General features: G+C 37.4%; 1 protein-coding gene across 5 annotated transcripts in view; it reads left to right on the top strand.

Moving 5' to 3' along the window:
- PCMT1 (protein-L-isoaspartate (D-aspartate) O-methyltransferase) overlaps positions 1-26,020 on the top strand; it is a 40,122-nt gene that overhangs the window by 11,712 nt on the left and 2,390 nt on the right. The window contains exons 2-9 of one of the 5 annotated variants that reach the window (XR_011471797.1): positions 5,179-5,283; positions 6,472-6,503; positions 8,026-8,130; positions 10,135-10,255; positions 12,030-12,115; positions 16,181-16,350; positions 24,591-24,734; positions 25,635-25,715. Coding sequence is in view for 3 of the 5 variants with exons in the window: in XM_070417476.1 (XP_070273577.1) it covers positions 5,179-5,283; positions 6,472-6,503; positions 8,026-8,130; positions 10,135-10,255; positions 12,030-12,115; positions 16,181-16,350; positions 24,591-24,734 (763 nt within the window). In the remaining 2 variants the exon portion in view is untranslated. Of the gene's footprint in view, positions 1-5,178; positions 5,284-6,471; positions 6,504-8,025; positions 8,131-10,134; positions 10,256-12,029; positions 12,116-16,180; positions 16,398-24,590; positions 24,735-25,634; positions 25,716-26,020 lie in introns of all 5 variants that reach the window. The other 4 variants (XR_011471798.1, XM_070417476.1, XM_070417477.1 and 1 more) reach the window with 4 other exon arrangements.

Genomic DNA, 26,020 nt, shown 5'->3' with positions numbered 1-26,020 from the left:
CAAGAATTATTTTGGGACATGAAAATAGTAGAAGTCACTAAGCTATTTGAATATGTCAGTAGCAAAACAGTGAAGTGGTCAGTAAGAACCTAATATCTCATTTTGAATGGCCATACCCCTTATTTGCTCTGTTAGTTTGAACAACTTAATTTTATTTTTTGTGTGTGTCATATTTGTATTGATTTCAGAGAGGGAGAGAGAGAGATATAAACATCAGTGATGAGAGAGAACCATTGATTGGCTGCCTCTTGCATGCCCCCCACTGGGGGTCAAGCCGCAACCTGGGCATGTGCTCTTGACAGGAATCAAACCCGGACCCTTCTGTATGCAGGCCGACGCTCTACTCACTGAGCCAAACCGGCTAGGGCTCACTGTTTTTGTTTGTTTGTTTTAAATATATTTAGTTTTATAACTCAATCAGTGTAGTACTCTTTAAAAATATGTATATATTTATTGATTTCAGAAAGGAAAGGAGAGGAAGAGATAGATAAAAACACCCTATCTAATAAAATAATAATATGCAAATTAACTGTCACTCTGTGACAAAAGATGGCAGCGCCCATAGTGGCCGGGGTGGGATGCCTCAGCCACACGGAGAAGGGGGAGAAGCCTCTGGCCAGAGGCCAGGGCGAGCGATACTGGTGTTGTTGCAGGCCAGGCTGAGGGGAACCCCCCCCACCTGTGCATGAATTTTGTGCACCAGGCTTCTAGTCAATGATAAGAGAGAATCATTGATTGGCTGCCTCCTGGAGGTCCCCTACTGGGGACCAAGCCTGCAACCTGGGCATGTACCCTTGACTGGAATCGAACCTAGAACCTTTCAGGCTGCAGGCTGACACTCTATCTACCCAGTCAAACCAGCTAGGCTCACTATTTTATTTTATTTATTTATTTTTAAATATATTTTTATTGATTTCGGAGAGGAAGAGAGAGATAGAAACATCAATGATGAGAGGGAATCATTGATTGCCTGCCTCCTGCACTTTGGTCCGAGCCCGCAACCCAGGCATGTGCCCTTGACTGGAATCGAACCTGGGACCCTTTGGTCCACAGACAGACGCTCTATCCACTGAGCCAAACCAGCCAGAGCTCACTGTTTTATTTTAGTAATCTTTCAGGTAGCTTGCCTAAGCTCATTTGTGTAGAAATATTTTCTATTTGAGTTACTTTATCCAAAACTTATAATATTTTAAAATGAAGAGATGATATAAGTTTGTTTGTTAACAATGTTTCTACAATGTTTGTGAATTTTTAAAATTACTCTGTTATTTGGAAGGTTTGTATTTATACCTTTTATAATGTCTCTTTAATCTACTTTTCTCTTATTTACTGTCTGGTCAACCTTTGATTCCTTCCATTACCTATATGACAGTGATCTAATTCTACTTTTGCCCTTTTTTCTCCTTCTGTTGTTGTTATTGTTTTTTTTAATCCTTACCTGAGGATGTTTTTTCCATTGATTTCTAGAGAGAGAACAAAACATTAATGGGAGAGAGACACATTGATTGGTTGCCTCCCACACTCCCCACTAGGCCTGGGGAACCTGCAGTCCAGGTGTGTGTTAACCGGGAATGAACTCACCACTCTATCGTCTGCGGGCCAACACTCTAACCACTGAGAAAAACTGACCAGGGCCTCCCATTGTTTTTCATTGCATTCTTTCTACTTCATCAGAACATGTAAATTTTAAGTATTATTATTTTACCCATGTCTCCCCCCCTTATTTTAGTTTTCACTGTAGAATTGCATATGTGTCCTTTGCTCCTGTATCTCTGGTTATCTATGGCTTAGATGACAAACATCTTCTAGAATATTCCTTAGGAAAGGCTTGTGTGTACAGCATTCCCTGAGTTCTTGCACATGCAGAATGTTGTTTTTTTTACCTTTAACCTTGATATTTGAAGGACAGCTTGGCTGGGTATGAAATCCTTGGCTTATGTTATTAAAAAATCAGCTTTATTGAGGTAGAATTTATATGAAAATTCACCAAATTTTAAGGTTACAATATTAAAAATTTGACAAACAAATATAGTCTTAACTACCACCCTAATGGTTATAGGACAAAGGATCAGCAAAATATAACCCACAAGCCAAATTGGCCTGCTGTCTCTTTTTGGAAATAAAGATTATTTTAAGACAACCATTAGTGTTGTGTCCTTTCATTAGTGTTGTCAGTGCTGTTCTTACAGTACGTTGGCAGAGTTGAGTAGTTGCAATGAAGATTATCTGGCCTGCAAAGCCTAAAATATTTACTATTTGTACCTTTACAGACATTTGCTGATATGTGATAAAGAAAATTTCTTTCACTCACCAAGTTCTTCATGCCCATTTGCAGATAATCTCTTTTCACCCCCAATACCTAGCAACCACAGGTTGGCCTTCTGCCGCTAGAGTTTTGATTTTTATAGAATTTGATATAATTGGAATCGTATAGTGTATAGTCTTATCTGGCTTCTTGCACTGAGATTAGTGCTCTTGAGATTCATCCATGTCGTTGGATGTATTAGTCATTTACTCCTTTTTATTGTGGACTTGCACTTTCCTTAAATTTCTTGAAAATGTAGCTTCATTCTTGTTTTTCTTTGTATGTTGGTGGTTGAAACCTTAAGAAACCTGACTGCCTAAATTTTTTTTTACCCCTATTAGGTAATTGAATCTTTTGCTTTGAAAGTTCTGAAGATATTTTTTCTTACCTTTAAAGTCTGATAGTTTTATTGGTGGATGTCTTGGTGTTGTTTCTGGTAATTCTTTTACTCACGTTCTGCTAAGTTTTCTTAGAACATAGTTTTATTTTTTTTAATTTTTATTTTTTTTTTATTTTTTAAATATATTTTATTGATTTTCTACAGAGAGGAAGGGAGAGAGATAGAGAGTCAGAAACATCGATGAGAGAAACATCGATTAGCTGCCTCCCGCACATCTCCCACTGGGGATGTGCCCGCAACCCAGGTACATGCCCTTGACTGGAATCGAACCTGGGACCCTTCAGTCTGCAGGCCGATGCTCTATCCACTGAGCCAAACCGGTTTCGGCAGAACATAGTTTTAAATATTAGGTTCTGTTAAGTCAGCTGAAATGTTTTTATTTGCCTTTTGTTTCCCATAGATTTGAATGGAGTTTTTTCTTTTTCCTATTTTTACAACTCAAGAGCAACTTTTGTCAGTATGGTGACTTGCAATTTCTTTAATGACTGATGGATGATATTGATAGTAGTAGTGGGAAAAGGGAAGGAGTTGGCGGATCTTGCTCTTATGTTTCTGTGGGATCCTTAATTTTCTTGCTTCTTTCATTTCATTACCACTTCAAGAGGCACCATCCTTTCCCTGCTTACCAGATTGTCTCCCAGAAATAATGCTGCTCCTGGTTGCGGCCTTTGGTCCCACTATTTTTTTTTTAAAACAACTTTTCTAAAGTATAATTCCATACCATATCATTCACCCATTAAAAATTTTAAATGTAGTGGTTTTCAGCAAAACCTGTTTTGGTTAAAAAAATTATTTCTGGATTATTAAAATCAAGTCTTACAGATTTTAGGTCTGTGAGTACAGGAACTATGCTATGTTATTTATTCTTACTAGAGGCCCAGTACATGAAATTCCAGTCCCTCAGCCCGGCCTGCACTCTCTCACAATCCGGGACTGCTGGCTCCTAACCACTTGCCTGCCTGCCTGATCGCCCCTAACCACCTCTGCCTTGGCCCCTGCCACCATGGCTTTGTCCAGAAGGACGTCGAGTCTAATTAGCATATTACCCTTTTATTAGTATAGATAATCCTAAGCATGTCTATGTCTGGTATGTACTAGATAGTCAATAAACATATTGAGTTAATTAGGGCTTTATTGAAAAGTTAACTATGTGCATGCTACCATGAGGGTTATTGAAATTTAACATACTACATCAGTGGTTCTCAACCTTGGCTGCACATTAGAATCATCTGGGAATCTTTTTAAAATCCTGATTTCTGGGCCTCATCCTCCGGAAATTCTGTTTCTTTTTTATGGGGTGAGGCCACAACATTAGTAACAAAGAAACAGAATTTCCAGAGGATGAGGCCCAGAAATCAGGATTTTAAAAAGATTCCCAGGTGATTCTAATGTGCAGCCAAGGTTGAGAACCACTGTACTACATATTTAACTTAAAGAATTGATAGGCGGGGGAGCCAAATGTATATTATTAACCTTGCTTTGCTTTTGAAAATTTTGTTTCTCGTGGATTCTGTAATTTATCTGCTTGATTTTCATCCACCTCTGTGGTTGCTCCTTGTCATAATCTTTGAAGGCTCCACTTCCTTTGCATCTCAAATGTTTACATTCGTTTTTCTTCTCGGTGTGATCTCTTCTGGCCACTTTAGTTCACTTCCATTGCTTCAGTTGCCGTCTACATAATTAGAAATCTATATCTCTCCTAGATCTCTTCCTGAGCCCCAGATTCATGTGTTCAACCGACTATCTCCATTTGTGTGGTCCATAGCCCCTAACTGTATAAATTAGTTATCCTTTTCCTCCTTAACTCTGGTCCTTCTCCCGGATTTCTCAAATCAATATATGACAGCATCTGAAACACTTTCCCCCTCCCCCTTTTACAAATCTAGTCAGGTGTATACACACACACACACACACACACACACACACATACAGGGTGGGGTAAAAGAAGGTTTACAGTTGTGAGTTCAGGAAACAGTTTATTCTTATATTATTATTTCTTGATTATTGTATTATTTTCCATATGAACAATTGGAAACCTACCTTTGCCCACCCTATTTCCTCCCAAGTATGTCTCAAGTCCTTCTACTTCATTCTTACTGTTATCATTGAAGAACAGGTTGTGATTACGTGGACTATTGCAATAACTTCCGATCTTGTTCTCTTCCAATTCAGCATCTACAGTGCAGCCAAAATAATTATTCTAAAATACTTCTGATCATCTTTTTTTAAAATATATTTTTATTGATTTCAGAGAGGAAGGGAGAGGGAGAGAGCAATAGAAACATCAATGATAAGAGAGAATCATTGATCAGCCTTCTCCTGCACACCCAGTGCAACCTGGGCATGTACCCTGACCTGGAATTGAACCGTGACTTCCTGGTTCATAGGTCCATGCTCAACTACTGAGCCACACCAGCTGGGCATATCTGATCATCTTATTCCCAGCTTTAAATATTTGCCTCATTCATTTCAGAAAATGGAATCATCAAGACAGATAAAGTATTTGAAGTAATGCTGGCTACGGACCGTGCCCACTATGCAAAATGTAACCCTTATATGGATTCTCCACAATCAATAGGTAAGCTTTGAATTTCTGAAAATGTCAGTTTTTACTCATTTACTCTATAATTTTTGTAAGTAAAAATAGACTAGGACACAGGTATTTATTATTGCCTTGCTGGTTTAAATGTTATACCTTTATAATAAAGCATTATATGCTTATGAAGCACCTTTTCTATTTTCTCAAATATATAATATATGTAGAGAATTTTAAAAACAAATTTTCTGAAAATATACTTTTAATGAAAATTTATGCGATTTAAGCTGAGTGCTGAGTTGCCTTTAGGAGCCTTAATGTTGACTAAGGTTGTTTTTCCAATTAGCATCAATTTTAAAAATTAGTACTAAAGATAAGTGTACTTAAGTTATCATTGACTTCTCTGCTTCACTTGCCCTGAATTTTTGACTTGTGCTTGATTTTAGAAAGTCCCATATTTAATTCCTTCTCCTGAAGCAGGTTTTTTGCTGAACTGCTGAGCCTTGGCAGTGGGCGCCTTTGAGGCTTAGAAGTGCCTCAGGATTCTGTCAGCCAGCTGCCATGCTTTCTTCTTTTGAAGCACTATGACAGTCAGCAGAGAAGATCCTGGGGGCTTCTGAACCCGAAGGCACCTGCTACCACCGCTCAGTGAAAATTGCTTCAGAGGCAGAAGCAGGTAAATACATTTTGAGAAAGCAGTCCCGGAAGAAACAAACTGAAAGCTGAAAACTAAGAAAAGATTGTGTGCATTGACATTAGGTGAGGGCATAAGAGTAAATTGAAATAGTTTCTTAGTCTCTTAAGCCACTTTGCTGGTTGCTCTAGTTTATTTTTAAGTTGCCAGAAATATGAAGCAGTTTAATTTTGCAAAGATTTTGCATACCTATTATATATAGAAGCTTGTTTTATTTTTATAAGTCTGAAGAGAAAACAAGTTATAAACTTGTCGACTCAACTTACTGAAATTCTTCCTTTCTTAGCCAGGAGAAGAAATCTTTGAAAATAGTGGGCCTGTTGTCCTGGAAGAGCACAGTAGCGTTTGGCATGATTGGATTTCCTAATTTTAACTGCTGCATGACAAAGTTCAAAATAAAAGTTTTGTTTTCTTGTGATCATAAAAATGAAAATTATTCTGAAAAGTAACTTATGGATGTTAGAAAAGGAATTATGTGGAGTATTTGGTATGCTTCTACAGCTGAATGTATCAGTAGTTCTCCTCTTTTTTTGCAGGTTTCCAAGCAACAATCAGTGCTCCACACATGGTAAGTGAACTTTGGTCATTTTGACTAACCAAGTCATTTCATTCTCTAATCAAGCAAAAGAGCAGAGTGAAGCCACTGATTGACAGTTATATACAAGATTAACTAAGAGTTTACCAAGTAACACTAAATAGAAATAAAAGATCAATTAATTGTTACTTTTACCTTTATAAATGACTATGAAGTACCTTAAAGAGTAACAGCAACAAGTCATTGTGCTGTAATGGTTGACTTTTTCTTAATGTAAACAGTATACATTTCATTTGTAAATCCTTTAGAATTTATAAAGTACTTTTTTAATGCATCATGACTTTTATTCACAATGATACTTCTGTGGAGAAGGCAGGATAGGAACAACTGTTTTTCTCTCCATATTAATGAAATGGAAACTGAGGAACCATGAGCTAAAAATAATTTTCAATGTCACAGGGCTAATAAATTCAGAACCAGTAGAATCCAGTACTTAATGGCGTTTCATCCAGAACTCTTTTTCATAGTACTGGTTGTTTTCACTCTTTAGACAAGAATCTTTGCAAAAGAATCAATATGATTTCCTTCTGCTGAACCATTTTAAAGCAAATTTCAAACATAATATTTTACCCCTAGATACTTTAGTATAAATATGAAAAACTTTAAAAGCACATCATACCCAACAATATTCCTTAATATTATCTTAACTGGTAAATTGGTTGTCTTTAGGGAGTGAAACTGGTTGGGGATGGGGATGGGGATAGGGATGGGAATGGGGAAGGTTGGAACAGGGCTATGATAGAGATTTCACTATAAGTCCTTTTATAACTTTTGACTTTGCAGTAATTACATTTTAAAATTCACACATTGGAGATAAAAAGTTACTGAAACATTTTAAATAAATGTTAGAATTTAATCAAACAGTGAGAATTTTCTTAAGTCATTCCTGTGTAGATGTAAGTACTATATGTTTTCGTTGTCTCGATAGATGACAATAGTAGTAACATTGGTATGAAGTTGGCAACTTAATTCATATGCCATGGTATATATACTTTATATTCTTTTTTTAAAAAATATATTTTTATTGATCTCAGAGAGGAAGGAAGAGGGAGAGAGAGATAAAAACATCAATGATGAAAGAATCATCAATCAGTTGCCTCCTGCGTGCCCCGCACTGGGGGTCAAGCCCGTAATTTGGGCATGTGCCCTTGACCAGAATCAAACCTGGGACCCTTTAGTCCGCAGGCCAACCCTCTATCCACGGAGACAAACCAGCTGGAGCAGTGATCGGCAAATTCATTAGTCAGCAGAGCCAAATATCAATAGTACAACGATTGAAATTTCTTTTGAGAGCCAAATTTTTTAAACTTAAACTATATAGGTTAGGTACATTGTTACTAACTTAATTAGGGTACTCCTAAGGCTTAGGAAGAGCCATGCTCAAGGGGCCAAAGAGCCGCATGTGGCTCGCGAGCCGAAGTTTGCCGACCACAGACTAGGGCATATACTTTATATTCTTGAAAAAAGTGAATATTGCTTTGTTTTCTTTTGGCAGCATGCATATGCACTAGAACTTCTATTTGATCAACTGCATGAAGGAGCTAAAGCTCTTGATGTAGGATCTGGAAGTGGAATCCTTTCTGCATGTTTTGCACGTATGGTAAGACCTTTATTTTTCATTCTGGCCCAAACAGAAGCATAGTTTTACATGTCCTACTTATGATGTGACTGTATATTTTTTTCATTACCAGTTTCTGAAGGTGTTTTTTTTTTTTTTTAAAGAAATTCTGCCGAGAAAGCAGTTGGAATATATAGCACTAGGATTTTTTGTTGTTGTTGTTGTTGCAAGTGACAGAACAATCTATCTAAACTGGCAGAGCTAAAAGGGAATTTATTTGGTTTATATCATAGAAACATTTTAAGGTGTATCTGGCTTCTTGTGTGGCTGGATTCAGATCAGATACTGTTATTGACAGTGATTTTCTCTGTGGTCCTTGGTTTGGCTTTCCTTTTCTCCACATGTTGGCTTCATTATCAGAGTGGCTCTTGTCTTGTGGTCAAAGATGGTATGGTAACCAGTAGCTCCCAGACTACATTCTTCCAAGTTTTCATCTGGCAGAAAATAAACACTCCTACAGGTTTATTAGGAGTGAGGGTAGAGATTCCTTTACAGTAAGAAAAGTACTCTTAGAAAAATGCCTTGTTTATTATACTTCATTATTCACCAGAGGCTTATCTGGTAAATGACCACCAGAGTGTAAGTCTGGAGGTCCATTCACACACCTTGAGGAAGGGTTCATCTGCACTCAGATAATCAAATCAAGTTAATTATGGAAAATCTTGTCCCTGGAGGCCAGATTGGAAGTTTCTGATTTAGTTAGGTTGGGACTTATGGATCCATCTTGGACAAGAATCCATTTAACTTGCTAAATGTATAACCAGCAGACCACTAGCATGTAAGTTCCAGGGAGCTGGCAGTTTTGTCTGATTTTTCTCCTTGGCATGTCTTAAGCATCCAGAACAGTGTCTTGTACATAATAAGGATTCCGATAGTTCAGTATTTTTAACTTGTTTTGTACAAGTTAAGCATCCCAATGGGATGTAAGGGACTATTTTTTTAAAGCTTAGAAATATTTATGAGATATTTTCTATATTTGACATATTTAAGGTTTCAGAGGAAAATTTATTTTTTAAAAATCATTAAATTTTTGAGTTTTCTTTTTAACAATGAAGTAATTTAAGTTAATGATTTTTGCACATTTAGCACAAGCTAGTCAGTGTTCTAAATGCTTTTCTTATATTCTCTTATTCAATCCTCACATCATTAATGAAGTATATAGCTTTTACTTCTCATTTTACAAAGCTGAGGAACCTGATTCATAGAATCACTTGCCGAGGTTATACACTTGTAAGTAATGAAACTTAGATGTGAACCCAGGTAGTCCGACATCAGTCTTTATTATGTTAAAAAATTTTTACAATTAATGTTTATATTGGGGCCTTTTTATAATTTTTTATGTATTTTATACTTTCCACAAAATGGCAGTAGAATCAGGTATAAAAATCCCTATTAAAATTACTTAAATCTCTATGAAATGTCATGTAACATTTATATATATTTTAATATGTATATATTTTAATCCCCACGGGAGGATATGTTTACTGGTTTTAGAGAGAGGAAGAGAGAGAGAAACATCAATCAGTTGCCTCCCATACTCACCCTGACAGGAGATCGAACCCACAACCTTTTCGGTGTATGGGACAATGCTCCAACCAACTGAGCCACCCAGCCAGAGCTGTAATTTTAATATTTAAAGTCACACTTCTAGATTTACTTTGAGTAAAAATGATTGCATTAACTACTATTTAATATTGGCAGTTAAGTCCTCCATCATGGTGCTGGATTTAAAGATTATAAATTGAAGAATGATAGCATTTTTTTTAGTATTATAATTAAAATTTATTCTAGCTTTTTAATTCGTGAAGTATAATTAATTCATTTGTGAGTTAGAGTTGAGAAGGTTGTAATAGCTAAATAATTTATAATAAACCGAATTGTCTTCATTTCTTATTGCACAATATAACTTTACATTAGGAAGCACTTTAATGACATTTAGAACAACAAATTTAGACCAGTGAGTTATTGAATTATTCTCATTTCTAGGTTGGAGCTAGTGGAAAAGTCGTAGGAATTGACCACATTAAAGAGTTAGTAGACGACTCAATAAATAATGTCAGAAAGGACGATCCAACACTTTTGTCTTCAGGGAGAGTGCAACTGGTTGGTGAGTATCAGAAAACTTAAAAAATTTCCTCTCTGCAGAATTGTTATTTTCAGATGTTCCCAATGCAGCTAAATAATAGAGCTAATTACTGCATTTTTAAAACATTCACTTCAAAGTACTAAGTAAGAAAAACAATTACTTAAAAATGTTATGCTAGTTCTACCTTGACCATGGGTAACATGACTGTTAACTGTTTCAGAAAGTGCCATGTTGAGTTCTTTCTTCATTGCTTTTTAAGTAATGGCAAAGTAACAAGTATTCATTATAAAAAAATGTAAACAGTGCAGAGATGTGTAAGATAAAAAAGGAAACCATTCCTTTTCCCTTTTAAGTTTTCTAGACATATAAATACATGTATGAATAAATAGCACACACAGTTTTCTTTAACTCATACTATATATATTGACCTATAGTTTACTTTTTTCCATTCAGCAATATACAATGGACATATTTCCATAGGAGCACATTTTATATTGTGAAAAATAAAAAAACATTAAAAATGCATAAAGCATAAATGTGAAGCTTAATAAATATCTGTTTAATTGCCACACTAATCAAGAAATGGAACATTATTCGTACCTTGGATATCCTCAAGTTTCTTTTTTCCTCATCATAACTCCCTCCCTTCTCCCTAGTGGTAACCAATATTATTATTTCCATGCATTTGCTACCTAATTGTACATCCAAAAAAAAATGTTTCCTTTAATTTTGAACTTTAGACAAATGGAATCATGCAGTATGCATTCTATGATGATTAACTTCTTTCATTCAGTATTTTGTGTGTAAGATTCACCCATCTTTCTGCATACAGTTCATTTTTATTACTGTACAGCATTCCATTGTAAGAACATCACCAAAATTTGTTAATTCTACTGTAGATGTGTATTTTGGTTGTTTCTAACTTGGGAATATTCACAATGCTGCTGTGACCACATGTATACCTAAGTCCAGATTCATATATACATTATACAGTATGTAAGAGTGTTATTGTATGTTCACAGGATTCCCTTAGATATTGCAAAACTTTTTTTTTAAAGTGATTGAACCACTTTACATTCCCACCAGCAATGTATCAGGGTTCCTATCGTTCTACATCTCTACCAACACTTGGCATTATTAGATTTTTCTTTGTGCCTACTTAGTGAGTGTATAGCAGTATCTCTGTGATTTTAATTATGTATTTTACTATTAACCAGTGAGGTTGAACACTTTTTCATATGTTTGGGCATTTAAATTTCCTTTTTTGTGAACTGCCTGTTCAGATACTGAGTTGTTTATATTTTTCTTTGAGTTGTAGAACTTCTAGAGACTAGCTCTTTGTCTATTTATGCATATTATAAATCTCTTCTCCCACTATGTGGCATGCCTTTTCACTCTCATATTGGTACTTTTTTGATAAATAGAAATCTTAATTTTAATGTAGCTAGACTTAACAATTTTTTCCAGTGCTTCTGTGTCCTGCTTAAGGCTACTCTGAAATCATGAAGACGTTCTTCTATATTATTTTTCAAAAACTTTGTTATTTTAGCTTTTCATACTTAGGTATTTGATCTTCCTGACATTGATTTTTGTGTATGTATGAGGTGTAGGGGTCCAAGTATATATTTTTTCCATATGCATATTCATTTGTCCAGCATCATTTCTTTAAAGAAACAAAAAACAAACAAGAGTTGTTTGTTTAAAAACAAACAAAACTATTCTTTCCTACTGTAAAATCTTCACACTAAGTCGTTCTATCTGAACAGGTATTAAAAGCGTAATGTTTTTCTTTCAGTGGGGGATGGAAGAATGGGATATGCCGAAGAAGCCCCTTATGATGCTATTCACGTAGGCGCTGCAGCCCCCGTTGTGCCCCAGGCGGTGAGTTGTTTCTTTCTGTGTTTGTGTGCTTTATTCAACTAAAACTCTCAAAGATTTGTAGATAAGTGACTTCTAGACGTTAAGAACATAGACTTTTTAAAAAAATATATTTTATTGATTTTTTACAGAGAAGAAAGGAGAGGGACAGAGAGTCAGAAACATTGATGAGAGAGAAACATCAATCAGCTGCCTCCTGCATACCTCCCACTAGAGATGTGCCTGCAACCAAGGTACATGCCCTTGGCCAAAATCGAACCCGGGACCCTTCAGTCCACAGGCCGATGCTCTATCCACTGAGCCAGACTGGTTAGGGCAAGAACATAGACTTTTATGTCATGCATTTCAGTTACAGTTAGTAGCTAATACTTTTTCCATATGCAAATAGTTGTATAAATGACATCAATGTTACTAAACCCCAGCTCATGTCTGTCTTTTGAAGCAGTATTTTATCCAGCAAAGAATGAGTCTACCAGTGGAATTGGGAAAATACCTTTGGAGTTCATGACCTGATAATCACTTGGCATTTATTAAGTACCAGAATATGCAAGACTATTAGGTTCCTGGGAGAAACCAGGGATATTTGTCATATATTTTACCCTCACAAAGCTTATACCCTAGAAGAGATGTATCATACATGTAACAGGGAGATTAGTTATGTGATATCATATCATTAGCATATGACATATCTTGAATGAAAAATAAAATCCTACTGTAGGAGTTCAAGGTAGCAAAAAGAATTTGCATAGAGTGGTCAAGGAGACTTCATACAGGAATGGAACTTGAACAGATCTTCAGAATGGGAGAATTTGCATTGCTGCAATGAGAGGGAAGGATAATGCAGTATTGTATATTACAGTAGTCAAGGAAATATTTAAGTAAAAAATTAATTTTTCATTTTGTAAGACTCTGATAAGCTTGTATCAGCCCTTAGTAATCCTTGGTTAAGCTCACTGAAATCTTGGGTTTCTATTACATAGGAATTTTACATAGTTCTTGACTAGATGACTAGTCACATTGTCTTTTCAGCTGGGACTCATCCACTCTCCAACCTGGGAAGGGTTGTTTTTTTATGTTTAGATCAGTTATGAGAAGCTGAAAGTTGGAGAATTTGTTCTAATCATTGACTTCTGCATACTGGCTAAATGACTTTGGGAAAATCATTTATTCTCTCTGGCTCTGTCATCTGTATTTTGGGGTTTTTTTTTAAGATAAAACCAGTGGATTTTAAACACATTTTAATTGAAATAGTAACATGGTGTAGGAAAGTATACAAGTCAAAAAAAAAATAAACCTATAGAATAAAGAGGTAATATGCAAATTAACCCTCACACTCTCACAAGATGGCTGCCTATGACCAGGCCAGCAGGGGGGTTAGTGAGGGACGACCAAACGACTGAACAAGCAGGCTGCATGGGGCGACCAAGCCCGCAGGGGTGGTTAGGGACGACCAAATGACTGAACAACAGACTGTGTGGGGCCACCTGGCTTGCAGGGGGGTTAGTGAGGGGTGACCAGGCCAGCAGGGGGCTTAGTGAGGGACGACCAAATGACTGAATAGCAGGCTGCGTGGGGCGATCAGGTTGGCAGAGGGGGAGAGTTGGGGGTGATCAGGCCGGCAGGGGGAGCCAGTAAGAGGTGACTAGGGAGGGGGGACAGTTAGGCGTGACCAGGGGAGCCAGTAAGAGGAGACTGGGGGGGAACAGTTAGGGGTGACCAGGTCGGCAGGGGGGGTGCAGTTGGGGGTGACCAGACTGGCAGGGGGGCCAGTTGGGGCGATTAGGCTGGCAGGGGGGAGCAGTTGAGGGCAACCAGGTCAGCAGGGGCACAGTAAGGGGTGACCAGGCCAGTGGGGGTGGTGGCAGTTAGGAGCAACCAGGCCAGCAAGGCGGGGAAGTTAGGGCGACCAGACAGACAGGCAGGTGAGCAATTAGGAACCAGTGGTCCAGGATTGTGAGAGGGATGTCCAACTGCCAGTTGAGTCCCCCAAGGGGTCCGGGATTGGAGAGGGTGCAGGCTGGGCTGAGGAGACCCCCCTCCCCCCCCCCCCCCCGCCCCTCACTACCCCCCCCCTCCCCCCCGCATGAATTTCATGCCCTGGGCCTCTACTATGTCATAAACCAGCGGTTCTCAACCTGTGGGTCGAGGCCCCTTTGGCAGTCGAATGACCCTTTCACAGGGGTCACCTAAAAACCATCCTGCATATCAGATATTTACATTACGATTCATAACAGTAGCAACATTACAGTTATGAAGTAGCAACGAAAATAATTTTATGGTTGGGTCACAATATGAGGAACTGTATTTAAAGGGCCAGAATGTTGAGAACCACTGTCATAAATAAGTAGCTCAAAGAATTTTCATATATGAACACACATGATCAGTAGCTTGTTTTTTGAAAAAACATATTTTTATTGATTTCAGAGAGGAAGAGAGAGGGAGAGAGAGATAGAAACATCAGTGATGAGAAAGAACCATTGATCAGCTGCCTCCTTCATGCCCCTACTGGGGATCGAGCCTGCAACCCAGGCATGTGCCCCCGACTGGAATAGAACCCGCGACTCTTCGGTCCACAGACGGACACTCTATCCACTGAGCCACGCCAGCTAGGCAGTAGCTTGTTTTTTTAAAAATATATTTCATTGATTTTTTACAGAGAGGAAGGGAGAGGGATAGGGAGTCAGAAACATCGACCAGCTGCCTCCTGCACACCCCAAACTGGGGATGTGCCTGCAACCAAGGCACATGCCCCCGGCCGGAATCGAACCCAGGACCCCTCAGTCTGCAGGCCAACACTCTATCCACTGAGCCAAACCAGTTAGGGTGTAGCTTGTTTTTTTAACTTAAAAAAGAATATCAGCTGCCTGTTACAAACAATTAAAATCTCAAATAGAAATGTGTTTAAATGAAGGGGCTTGGGTACAGGACCCTGAGATGATCTCAAAGGACATTTCTAGCTTTAGTGCAATATGATTTTAAACACAGTAGCACTTGTAAGTATTATAGGAATATTTTATATATGCTGAAGGTGCTTTCCAGTTTTAAGATAACAGAGTAAAGATGTTTGTGCTCCTCTTTGATGTCACCCCAAAACAAGTAGAAAAACAAAAACAGGAACATAAATTCTATTATTCAACTATCTAGCAGAGTATTCTTGCAGTCCTGAACTCTGAAATGTGTGAAGAAAGAAAGGAAATGGAGTAATAATTGACCCAGGAAGGTGGAGGAAGTGAAACCAAAGAGGCAGCAGAGGCTGTCAATGCAGAAGTAGTTTGCAGAAGAAGCTTAGAAATTGGAGGCAGCGGTACCTGGGAAATCAGAGAGGAGGCCTGGGTCTGAAAAGAGGGGCTTGAAATTCTTATAAGAAACAATTAGCCCCTAAGTCTTAAGTAAGAAATTTTTCAGGAACTGAAGGACATGATTCTATAGTTTGAAAAGAACTGAGTGTCCAGTATAATTAATTTTTTAAAAGGAAAAAAGAACCATAATATCACTATGAAATTTCAGAATACTAAGTATAAAGAAAAGATTCTAAAAGTTTTTAGGAAAACAAAAAGGATAAATCTATTAAGGATTGGTAATCAGAAAGGCACCCGACTGCAGAATAGCAGCATTGGAATCAACAGGGCAAGGGAACAGACCATCACAGTTGTAAACAGAAAATGATTTCTAACCTTGAATTCCGTACGCACACATATTGCCAAATATGTAGACTAAAGGTAGTTTTAGACTTGCAAATCTCAACCACTCTCTCTTAAATATTCCATGCACTATTTCACTGAATACTTTTGGAGGAGTTGCTTTAATTACATCAGAAAAAAAAGTGAGGAAGGAGAGAGATGGTAGCAGAAACCTAAATGAGGAAGCCAGAGGATCTAGGAAGCTGGGCATCGTTTCCAGGAGAGAGGTGATGAGTGAGAATTGAGTGATAAGTTTGACAATCAAAGTATATGTGTACCAAATAAAGTACATTTATACTTTCTGCCCATGGACACTGAAGGCTGTTCATAAAGATGAAAAAAATCTATAACTTCGTATGTATGTGTTTTTTCTTTTTGTTTCTTTTAGCTAATAGACCAGTTAAAGCCTGGTGGAAGATTGATATTGCCGGTCGGTCCTGCGGGTGGAAATCAGATGCTGGAGCAGTACGACAAGCTGCAAGATGGCAGTGTCAAAATGAAACCTCTGATGGGAGTGATATACGTGCCTTTAACAGATAAAGAAAAGCAGTGGTCCAGGTGGAAGTGATTTTACCTTCTGCTCTTTCTTCTTCCACACATGCAAGGTGAAAGGGTGTGGATTTTAAGACATTAGCCTGCAAGAGCTGCTTTTTTGGTCATTACTTTAATGCTGCTCCATTTTAACATCAGAAAGTCACTGCATTAAAAATGTAGAAAAGTTGCATGGTCTGCCCTTTTTTTGGTTAAACTCACATCTTTGGGGAAGGGAGGGTGAGACTTGGTTGGCACAAAGGTGGTTTTTTAAACTGCAGTTTAGTGCTAAGGAGATTTCATCATCCGACACTCTGTTTCTATATTTTCAAATCGTTTGTATAGATGCTGTGTGGTCATGGAAGCAAAAGCTTCGCTTTGAAGAGAAGGGGCCATCATTTCCTGCCCCGTCCACTCTCTGTGATAGCATTGTCGTAAAGAGAAAGAAGGGAAAAGATATTCTTGTCCCAGTTTCCAAGGTGTCAGAATCCCAGAGAGGACGTTCATCCTCTCAGCTTGACTTCTCTGCCAGTCAAGTTCCTAGATGTCCCACAGCCGGTGCCTGTTTCATATTCAGCTGTTGTTTCAGAGCCACTGTAACAAGTAACTTATTGCCGTTCTAAAAACAGGCCAGCCAGTTTTTAACCCACTTTAAGTTCCTGGGGAGGGAGGGGAGAGGATTCTGTCAACTCAAAGCGAGTGCCCAGGTCTCACAAACCCCCCCAAAGGGCCAGCAGCATGCAGCATAGTCCCCAGCACAGCATGGCTCATTACGACGCCCATTTTGTTGTACCTCTCAGCGTAATCGGAATAATTTTGTTTGAAGCCAAGATTTCTTCTTCCCACTCCCTCCCGTGGGGAGGAGTGCGGTCAGAAAGTAAAAATGACTTAGCTAAGACCACTTGGAATTAAATACCAAAATAAGAAAGGCGTTACAGTTTCCTTGTTTTAGAATCTATTTTTATTTGACAGAGGTATTTAAGACCATTATTTTCTTAATAAGTAATATGGTGATTGTAAGTATAATATATATCTCAATTTTGTTTTTGAATGAATGTTTAATTGCAAAAATGGTAATGAATGTAACTCAGTTTGTTTAAACTGAGTTTTACTTTTAACTTAATTCTGATTGGCCATTTCTGGGATATCTTACTAGGAATTGCATTTTATTCTTCACCTAATGTAGTTATAAAGTTGTTTTCTTTGAATTCTAACCTGGTGCACAGCCACTTCTTAAAAACAAACTAAAAAGCTATCAGTCTTGTCAGTTATAATCAGATGTAGTTTAACAACGAACTACAATCTTCCTTCACTTTTCTTTTAGTATAGTTATACCATTATATATTTGTATGATTGTTATTGTATAAAGGGGGCAAATGTATCATTGAAATTCGAAGAGTTCAGATTTTTATGTTTAAAATTTTATATACAATAAATATTAGTATTGAGCATTCTATCTATAATTTAATGAAGGAAAAAGGTATTTTGTTTTTATAATTAGAGGTGGGGTTTTTTTATTTTACTGATTTCATAGAGGAAGGGAGAGAGGGAGAAAGAGAAACATCAATGATGAGAGAGAATCATTGATCGACTGTCTCTTGCATGCCCCCACTGGGGATCAAGCCTGGAACCCGGGCATGTGCCCTGACCGGGAATTGAACAGTGACCTCCTGGATCTATGACCCACACTTGGCAGGCCAGACGTGGAATTTTTTGTTGTTAATCTTCACCTGAGGATATTTTTCCATTGGTTTTTAGAGAGAGTTGAAGGGAGGAGGAGAGACAGAGACTAACACCAAGAGTAATTCGTTTTGTTGTTAAACACTTTTCAGTTTGAGGACCTTCTTAATATATTTATTCAATAAGTATGTGTGTGCCCACTATTTCAGGCACTGCACTAGTTCAGGAATATAAAGCTGTGACTTTGAAATTGACCATTCATAGTCATATGGGAGATAAAAAAAAAAATCAAAAGACAAGACAGGCCATTACTGGCATGCCTTGTTTTATTGTGATTTGCTCTATTGTGCTTTGCAGATACTGTTATTTTACAAATTAAAAGTTTGTTGGCAACCTTGGGTTGAGCAAGTCTGTCGGTGCCATTTTTCCAACAGCATTTACTCATTTGTGTCTCTGTGTTACATTTCAGTAATTCTTAAAATATTTCAAACTTTTTTTATTATTGCTATATTTGTGATGATCTGTGATTTTTTTTAAAATCTGTGGTTTTTGATGTTGCTATTGTAATTGTTTTGGGTTGCCACGAGCCACACCCATATAAGATGGTTAACTTAATTGTTAATTGTTGTTTGTGTTCTGACAGTTCCACCAACTGGCTGTTCTCTCTCTCCCTCTCCTTGAGCCAATTAATAATCCCACAATGGCCTCTAAGTGTTCAAGTGAAAGGAAGAGTTGCATGTCCCTCACTTTAAATGAAAAGTTAGAAATGATTAAGCTTAATGAGGAAGGCATGTCAAAAGCTAGACAGGTCGAAAGCTAGGTTTCTTGTGCCAAGTTGTGAATGCAAAAGAAAAGTTCTTGAAGGAAATTGGAAGTGCTACTCCTGTAAAACATGAGTGATAAGAAAGTGAAACAGCCTGTTGCTGATAGGGAGAAAGTTGTAGTGGTCTGTATGTAAAAGAACAGACCAGCCACAACATTCTCTTAAGCCGAAGCCTAATCCCTGGGAAGATTCTAAACCTTTTCAATTCTCTGAAGTCTGAGAGAGGTGAGGAAGCTGCAGAAGTTTGAAGCTAGTAGATAGTAAGGAAAGAAGGTAATCTCCAAGTGCAGGAAGTGCTGGTGTAGAAGCTGCAGCAGGTTATCCAGAAGCTCTAGGTGGGATAATTAATGAAGGTGGCTACATTAAACAATAGATTTTTCCCTTAGCCGGGTTGGGTCAGTGGTTAGAGCACAGCCCAGGGACCCAAGAATCCTGGGTTCAATTCCCCATCAAGGGCACGTACCTTGGTTGCAGCCTCAATCCCCAGCCTGGGTCAGGGTGTATATGGGAGGCAACCAATCAATGTGTCTCTCTCACATTGATCTTTATACCTCTGTCTCTCTCTCTCTCTCTCTGTCTCTTTCTCTCTCTCTCTCTCTCCCCCCCCTCCTTACCTCCCTTCCACTCTCTCTAATCTCTCTCTCTCACACACACACACATACAGTAGATTTTCAATGTAGACTAAACAGCTGTCCTTAGATTGAAAGAAGGTACCATCTATGACTTCCATAGCTGGAGAGGAGAAATCAATGCCTGGCTTCAAAGGACAGGCTGACTCTCTTATTAAGGGCTAAAGCAGCTAGTGACTAAGCTGAAGCCAGTGCTCATTTACTATTCAGACAATCCTAGGGCCCTTAAGAATTATACAAAACGTGGATGACAGCACACCTGTTTACAACATGGTTTATTGAATATTTTAAGCCCACTCTTGACCTGCTGCTCAGGAAAAAAAAAAAAAGATTCCTTTTAAAATATTACTATTCATTGACAATGCCTCTGGTCACTCAAGAGCTCTGATGAACAAGATTAATACAGTTTTCATGCCTATTAACCTAACATCCATTCTACAGCCCCTGGATTACGTAGTAATTTGGACTTTCAAGTCTTATTATTTAAGAAATACATTGTGTAAGGCTATAGTTGACACAGATAGTGATTCCTCTGTTGGATCTGGGCAAAGTTAATTAAAAACCTGAAAAGGATTTATCATTCTAGATGCCATTGAGAACAGTCATGATTCATGGGAAAAGCTCAAAATGTCCACATAAACAGGAAGTTGGAAGAAGTTGATTTTAACTCTCGTGAATGACTGTGAGGGGTTCAAGGCTTCTATGAGGAAGTAGCTCCAGATGAGGTGGAAATAGTAAGAGCACTAGAACTAGAAGTGGAGCCTGAAGATGTGACTAAATTACGCAATCTCATGGTGAAACTTTAATGGGTTAGGAGTTACTTCTCGTGGATGAGCAAAGAAAGTAGTTTCTTGAGATGGAATCTCCTCCTGGTGAAGAGGTTGGGAAGATTGATATAATAACAACAGGATTTAGAATATTACATAAACTTATTTGATGAAGTAGTACAGGGTGGAAGAGGATTGACTCCAATTTTGAAAGAAGTTCTGTGGGTAAAATTCTATCAAATGGCACCACATGCTACAGAGAAATTGTTCATGAAAGGAAGAATCAGTTGATCTGGCAGACTTCATTGTTCTTATTATTCTAAGAAGTTGCCACAGACACCCCAGCCTTCAACAACCCACCACCATGACCAGTCAGCAGCCATCAACATTGAGGCAAGATGCTACCTGCAAAAAGGTCATGACTCACTGATGGCTCAGTGATGGTTACCATTTATAAACAATAAGATATTTTTTTCCAGGAGAAGTAGAGGGGGAAGGAAAGGCACTGGCGCGCTCCGTAGAGGGAGAACACCAAGATATTTTAAATTAATTATGTACATAATGCTATTATTGTACACTTAATAGACTACAATATAAACCTAACTATTATATGAACTGGGAAAACAAAAATATTGTATAACTCACTTTATTGTGATGTTCGCTTTATTGCAGTTGTCTGAACCTGAACATGCAGTATCTCTGAGGTACACCTACAGAGCAGTGATTTTTAACCTTTTTCATCTCATGGCACACATAAACTAATTACTAAAATTCTGCACACCAAAAAATACATATTTTCGCCAATGTGACCAACAAATAGGTAGCATTTTGATTCATTCACACTGGATGGCTATTATATGTTGGCTGTTGTCATTTTTTAATTTGATAATCTAAGGGAAAGGAGGTCAGTGCCCCTGACTAAATAGTCAAGTATTTCATGTTTTAAAAATTCGTGTGGCACACCGGTTGAAAATCGTTGCTATATAGTGGGTTTAGACTTTGCCTTGAGGGCAGTAGAGAGCAATTAAAGTACTGAAGCCAGGCAGTGATCAGAATTACATTTCAGAAAGATAACTAACTGGCTGTGGTAGAGTAGATTGGAAAAGGACAAGACTAGAATCTGTAACAGGAGGTGGCTGCAGCAAGTTATGGGTAAAATGCTGGTGGCCTGAATTAAGGCATTAGTAGTAAGGCTAGAATGTGGTTAAAAGGTCCCTTACAGCCGAACCGGTTTGGCTCAGTGGATAGAGCGTCGGCCTGCGGACTCAGGGGTCCCAGGTTCGATTCTGGTGAAGAGCATGTACCCACTGGGGGGCGTGCAGGAGGCAGCTGATCATCTCTCTTATTGATGTTTCTGGCTCTCTATCCCTCTCCCTTCTTCTCTGTGAAAAATCAATAAAATATATTTAAAAAATAAAAGGTCCCTTACAGCCCTTACTAGTTTGGCTCAGTGGATAGAGCATCAGCCTGCGGACTCAAGGGTTCCAGATTCAATTCCAGTCAAGGGCATGTACCTTGGTTGCGGGCACATCCCCAGTGGGAGGTGTGCAGGAGGCAGCTGATCGATGTTTCTCTCCCATTGATGTTTCTAACTCTCTATCCCTCTCCGTTCCTCTCTGTAAAAAAATCAATAAAAAAAAAAAATTTTTTTAAAAAGGTCCCTTATGCCCTGACCGGTTTGGCATGGTGGATAGAGCGTCGGCCTGCGGACTGAGGGGTCCCGGATTTAATTCCCGTCAGGGGCATGTGCCTTGGTTGCGGGCACATCCCCAGAGGGGGGTGTGCAGGAGGCAGCTTTTTGAAGTTTCTCTCTCATCAATGTTTCTAACTCTATCCCTCTCCCTTCCTCTCTATAAAAAATCAATAAAATATATTTTAAAAAAAAAAAGGTCCCTTACAATTTTTAAGTGCCCGCCCCGCATTTGCGAATCATCGTCTAAAAAGCTCCTTAGTTTTTTTCCAGGCTAGATGATGTTTGTTCCTTCAGATTTTTGGGGGGATTAATTTAGCAATTCATCCTAGCACTTTCTTATGAACCTTTTCTTGTTTCTCACCAGCTTTCATCCTTCTCTTACGGAGGAATCCAGAGCTAGATGCAGTGCTCTGAGAGCATGAGCTCTAGTATTTGCTAAGGAGATATGATAGAAACTATTTAGAAAAATGGGATTAGTGGGCATGTCAAATTCTACTGCCAGATATGTATGTCCTGGCTGATGTGGCTCAGTAGGTTGGGCATGATCCCATGCCCTGGAATGTTGCCGGTTCAATTCCTTGGTTAGGGCACATGCCTGGGTTGCAAGTTCGATCCCCAGCAGGGGGCATGCAAAAGGCAGCTGATCTATGTTCTGCTCTCACATTGTTGTTTCTCTCTCACTCTCATTCTCTTTCCTCTCTCTCTAAAAAAAGAAATAAAACATTTTAAAAAAGAATAGATAATATTAAATGTTAGGATATATAATACTAAATGTTAGTAGCTTGGAGCTATTAACCTGATTATGTATAATTATATATTTTAAAACAAAGTAATTGATGTATATAATTATTAACCTGATGAAATATTTAGCACATATATAGCCATTTTAAGAGACTCTCTAGAATGCTACTTTTTATTATAAATGAGTTATATATGTAAGTCAGACAAAGAAAGATATGATGATGTAGAATTTTAAACATTTGAAAAAATTAACTTGAAAGTTATACAGATTTTGGAGTATTAGTTGTGACAAAGTTATACAAGGATGGGCAAAAAATTTTTGGCTTTCCTTGGTGCAAAAATGTTAAAAATCAGGTCTATAAACTTAATTTTTTTTTCACTTTAGTGCTATATATTTCCCTATGTTTGTTTTTGATAATACTGTAACTGACACCAAAGTAATGCATGTACATCATAAAAAGAGAAAAAAGTACAAAGAATAAAGTAAAATCACCCCTAATCCCAGAACCCAGAGATAACCACTATAAGTATTTTAGTAATTTTTCTTACTCTTTTTTTTAAAAAATATATTTTATTGATTTTTTATAGAGAGGAAGGGAGAGAGATAGTTAGAAACATCGATGAGAGAGAAACATTGATCAGCTGCCTCCTGCACATCTCCCATGGGGGATGTGCCCGCAACCCAGGTACATGCCCTTGACCGGAATCGAACCTGGGACCTTTCAGTCCGCAGGCCGACGCTCTATCCACTGAGCCAAACCGGTTTTGGCTTTTCTTACTCTTTTATCCATAACTCTATGTACATCTCTTTTGTATTCCTGAGCTCACTCAGCAGCATTATTTTGTAATCTTTTCATTTCATAAAATATCAACATTGTTTCCATCATTAGAAACATTTTTTGCAGTATGTTTTCTGGTTTTATTGAGATATACTTGACCTACAGTGTGGTGTGAGTTAAAGTGTACAAAATAATACTTTGAGATAGATATATATATATATATATATATATATATATATATATATATATATATTCTAAAGTAATTACCACAATAAGTTTAGTTTTATGGTTTCAGGTCCTATATCCAAGTCTTTAATCCATTTTGAGTTTAATTTTTTGTGTGCATGGTGTGAGATAAGGGTCCAGTTTCATTATTTTTCATGTGGCTGTCCAGTTTTCCCAGCATCATTTATTGAAGATACTATTGTTTTTCCACTGTGTATTTTTGGCTTTTTAATTAATTGACCATATACATGTGGGTTTATTTCTGAGCTTTCTATTCTGTTCCATTGATCTATGTGTTTTTATGCTAATACCCTACTGTTGTGATAACTATAGCTTTGTAATATAGTTTAAAGTCAGGATGTGTTATGTCTTCACCATGTTCTTCTTTCTAATACTATTGCTTTGGGGTTTGGGAGGTTTTATACAAAGTTTAGGAGTGTTTGTTTTATTTTTGTGAAAAATGCTGTTGGAATTATGATGGGGATTGCTTTGAATCTGTAGATTGCTTTGGATAGTATGGACATTTTAACCTGATTAATTCTTCCAATCTGTGTGCATAGAATATCTTTCTATTTATTTGTGTCTTCAATGTCTTATTAATGTCTTATAGTTTTCAGTGTATAGATCTTTTACCTCATTGGTTAAATTTATTTCTGGGTATTTTATTCTTTTTGATGCAATTGTAAATGGGATTGTTTTCTTAATTTCTCTTCTGATAGTTCATTATTAGTGTATAGAAATACAACTGATTTTTGTATATTGATTTTGTGTCTTGCAATTTATTGAATTAGTATATTCAAACACTTTTTTGGTGGAGGCTTTAGGGTTTTCTATATATAATATGTCATCTGCAGAAAGAGACAGTTTTATTTCTTCTTTTCCGATTTTGATGCCTTTTATTTCTTTTTCTTGCCTAATTGCTCTGGCTAGGATTTCCAGTACTATGTTGAATAAAAGTGGCAAGAGTGGGCATCCTTGTCTTGTTCCTGATCTTACAGGAAAAGCTTTCAGCTTTTCACCGTTGAGTATGATGTTAGCTGTGGGCTTGTCATATGTGGCCTTTATTATGTTGAGGTACGTTCCCTCTATACCCAGTTTGTTGAGAGTTTTTATCCTTTTTCTTTAAAAAAAATTTTTTTTTCTAAATGGAGAGGATATTTGGAAATGTACTATGTTATTGGGCAATAAAGATATTTACTTATAATATCTTTAATGCCTTGTAACAGGTAAATAAAATGTGGTTATTTATTTAAAAAACAATAGTGGAATCTTCAATTCATATATAAAAAGCACAAGTTAATTTATGAATTAAGCACTTTGCAAGTACTCATAATTTAATGCTTGCATGATATTAAAAGCTATTCTATGAGAAATAAAGTACTTAAGTTATTTAGAAGAATATATTAAGTGGAACCAGAACTGATGATGTATTGTTTAAAAGGTAACCCAGTACTATATGACAATGGTAGCTTATGGGAGAAGTAATTTTAAAAATATTTTCTTGCACAATTTACCAAATTCAATAAAAAGAATATTATCTGATAATTCCTTAATTCACCACTTGCCTAGGAAATTTTAGCTCTTTATTTACCTTCCTTTTAAATTTAATGCCTTTTATAAAAAACTTTCCATTACAGAACAGTTGTACAAATAGTACAAAGCACTCCTGAATCTCTTCCTCCAGAGTTAACCAGTTACTAACATTTTTCCACATTTGCTTTCTCACTCCTTCCCTCCCTGTATATCCATATATGTAATATTTTTTTCCTGAATCATTTGAGAGTATTGCAAACATCAAATTTCTTTACTTCTGAAGTGCTGTTTTTGTCACTTAGAATACCCTGAGAGATGAAGCTTTTAGACTTTTCAGGTAGTTTAATTTTTCACTTTTAACAGCTTTATTGAGGTATAATTTACATACCATACCATTTATTGTAGATTGCATTTTTGTTCCTTCCTTCCTCTCACTGGCAGTTGCTGGTACAGTGCTACACCTGGCTGAGCGAATGGTTTCTTTTGGAGCTGATAAAGCTGCCTTATGAAATCAGCTGACAGGTATATTATACCTACAGATGATGCTTTTCCCCACAAAAGTTTGGGTTGATATTGACCCACTCAACAACTCCTAACATACTCTAAGCAAAAAGCTAAATTTTTGTCCAATTCTGTGACTGTAACTGTAAAAATTTACTTGGACTCAAATACTCGTCATCATTTTACAATAGTATTAGCAAGACCCTAGACCTAAAACTAATTTCTCTGAATTTTTGGTTTTGAAAGCAGAAGGTTATCTTTAGAATTAAAAAGAAAAGAAATCAGGTACTTTAGGTTTCATACTTCATTCTTAATTTGCATGAGAG

Source organism: Myotis yumanensis, unplaced genomic scaffold (genome assembly GCF_028538775.1).
Source record: "Myotis yumanensis isolate MYYU_CA2020_CCGP unplaced genomic scaffold, mMyoYum1.0.hap1 SCAF_6, whole genome shotgun sequence".
Classification (NCBI taxonomy): Eukaryota; Metazoa; Chordata; class Mammalia; order Chiroptera; family Vespertilionidae; genus Myotis; species Myotis yumanensis.
The sequence above is the reverse complement of the archived record's forward strand: the minus strand, read 5'-3'. Positions and strand labels throughout refer to the sequence as shown.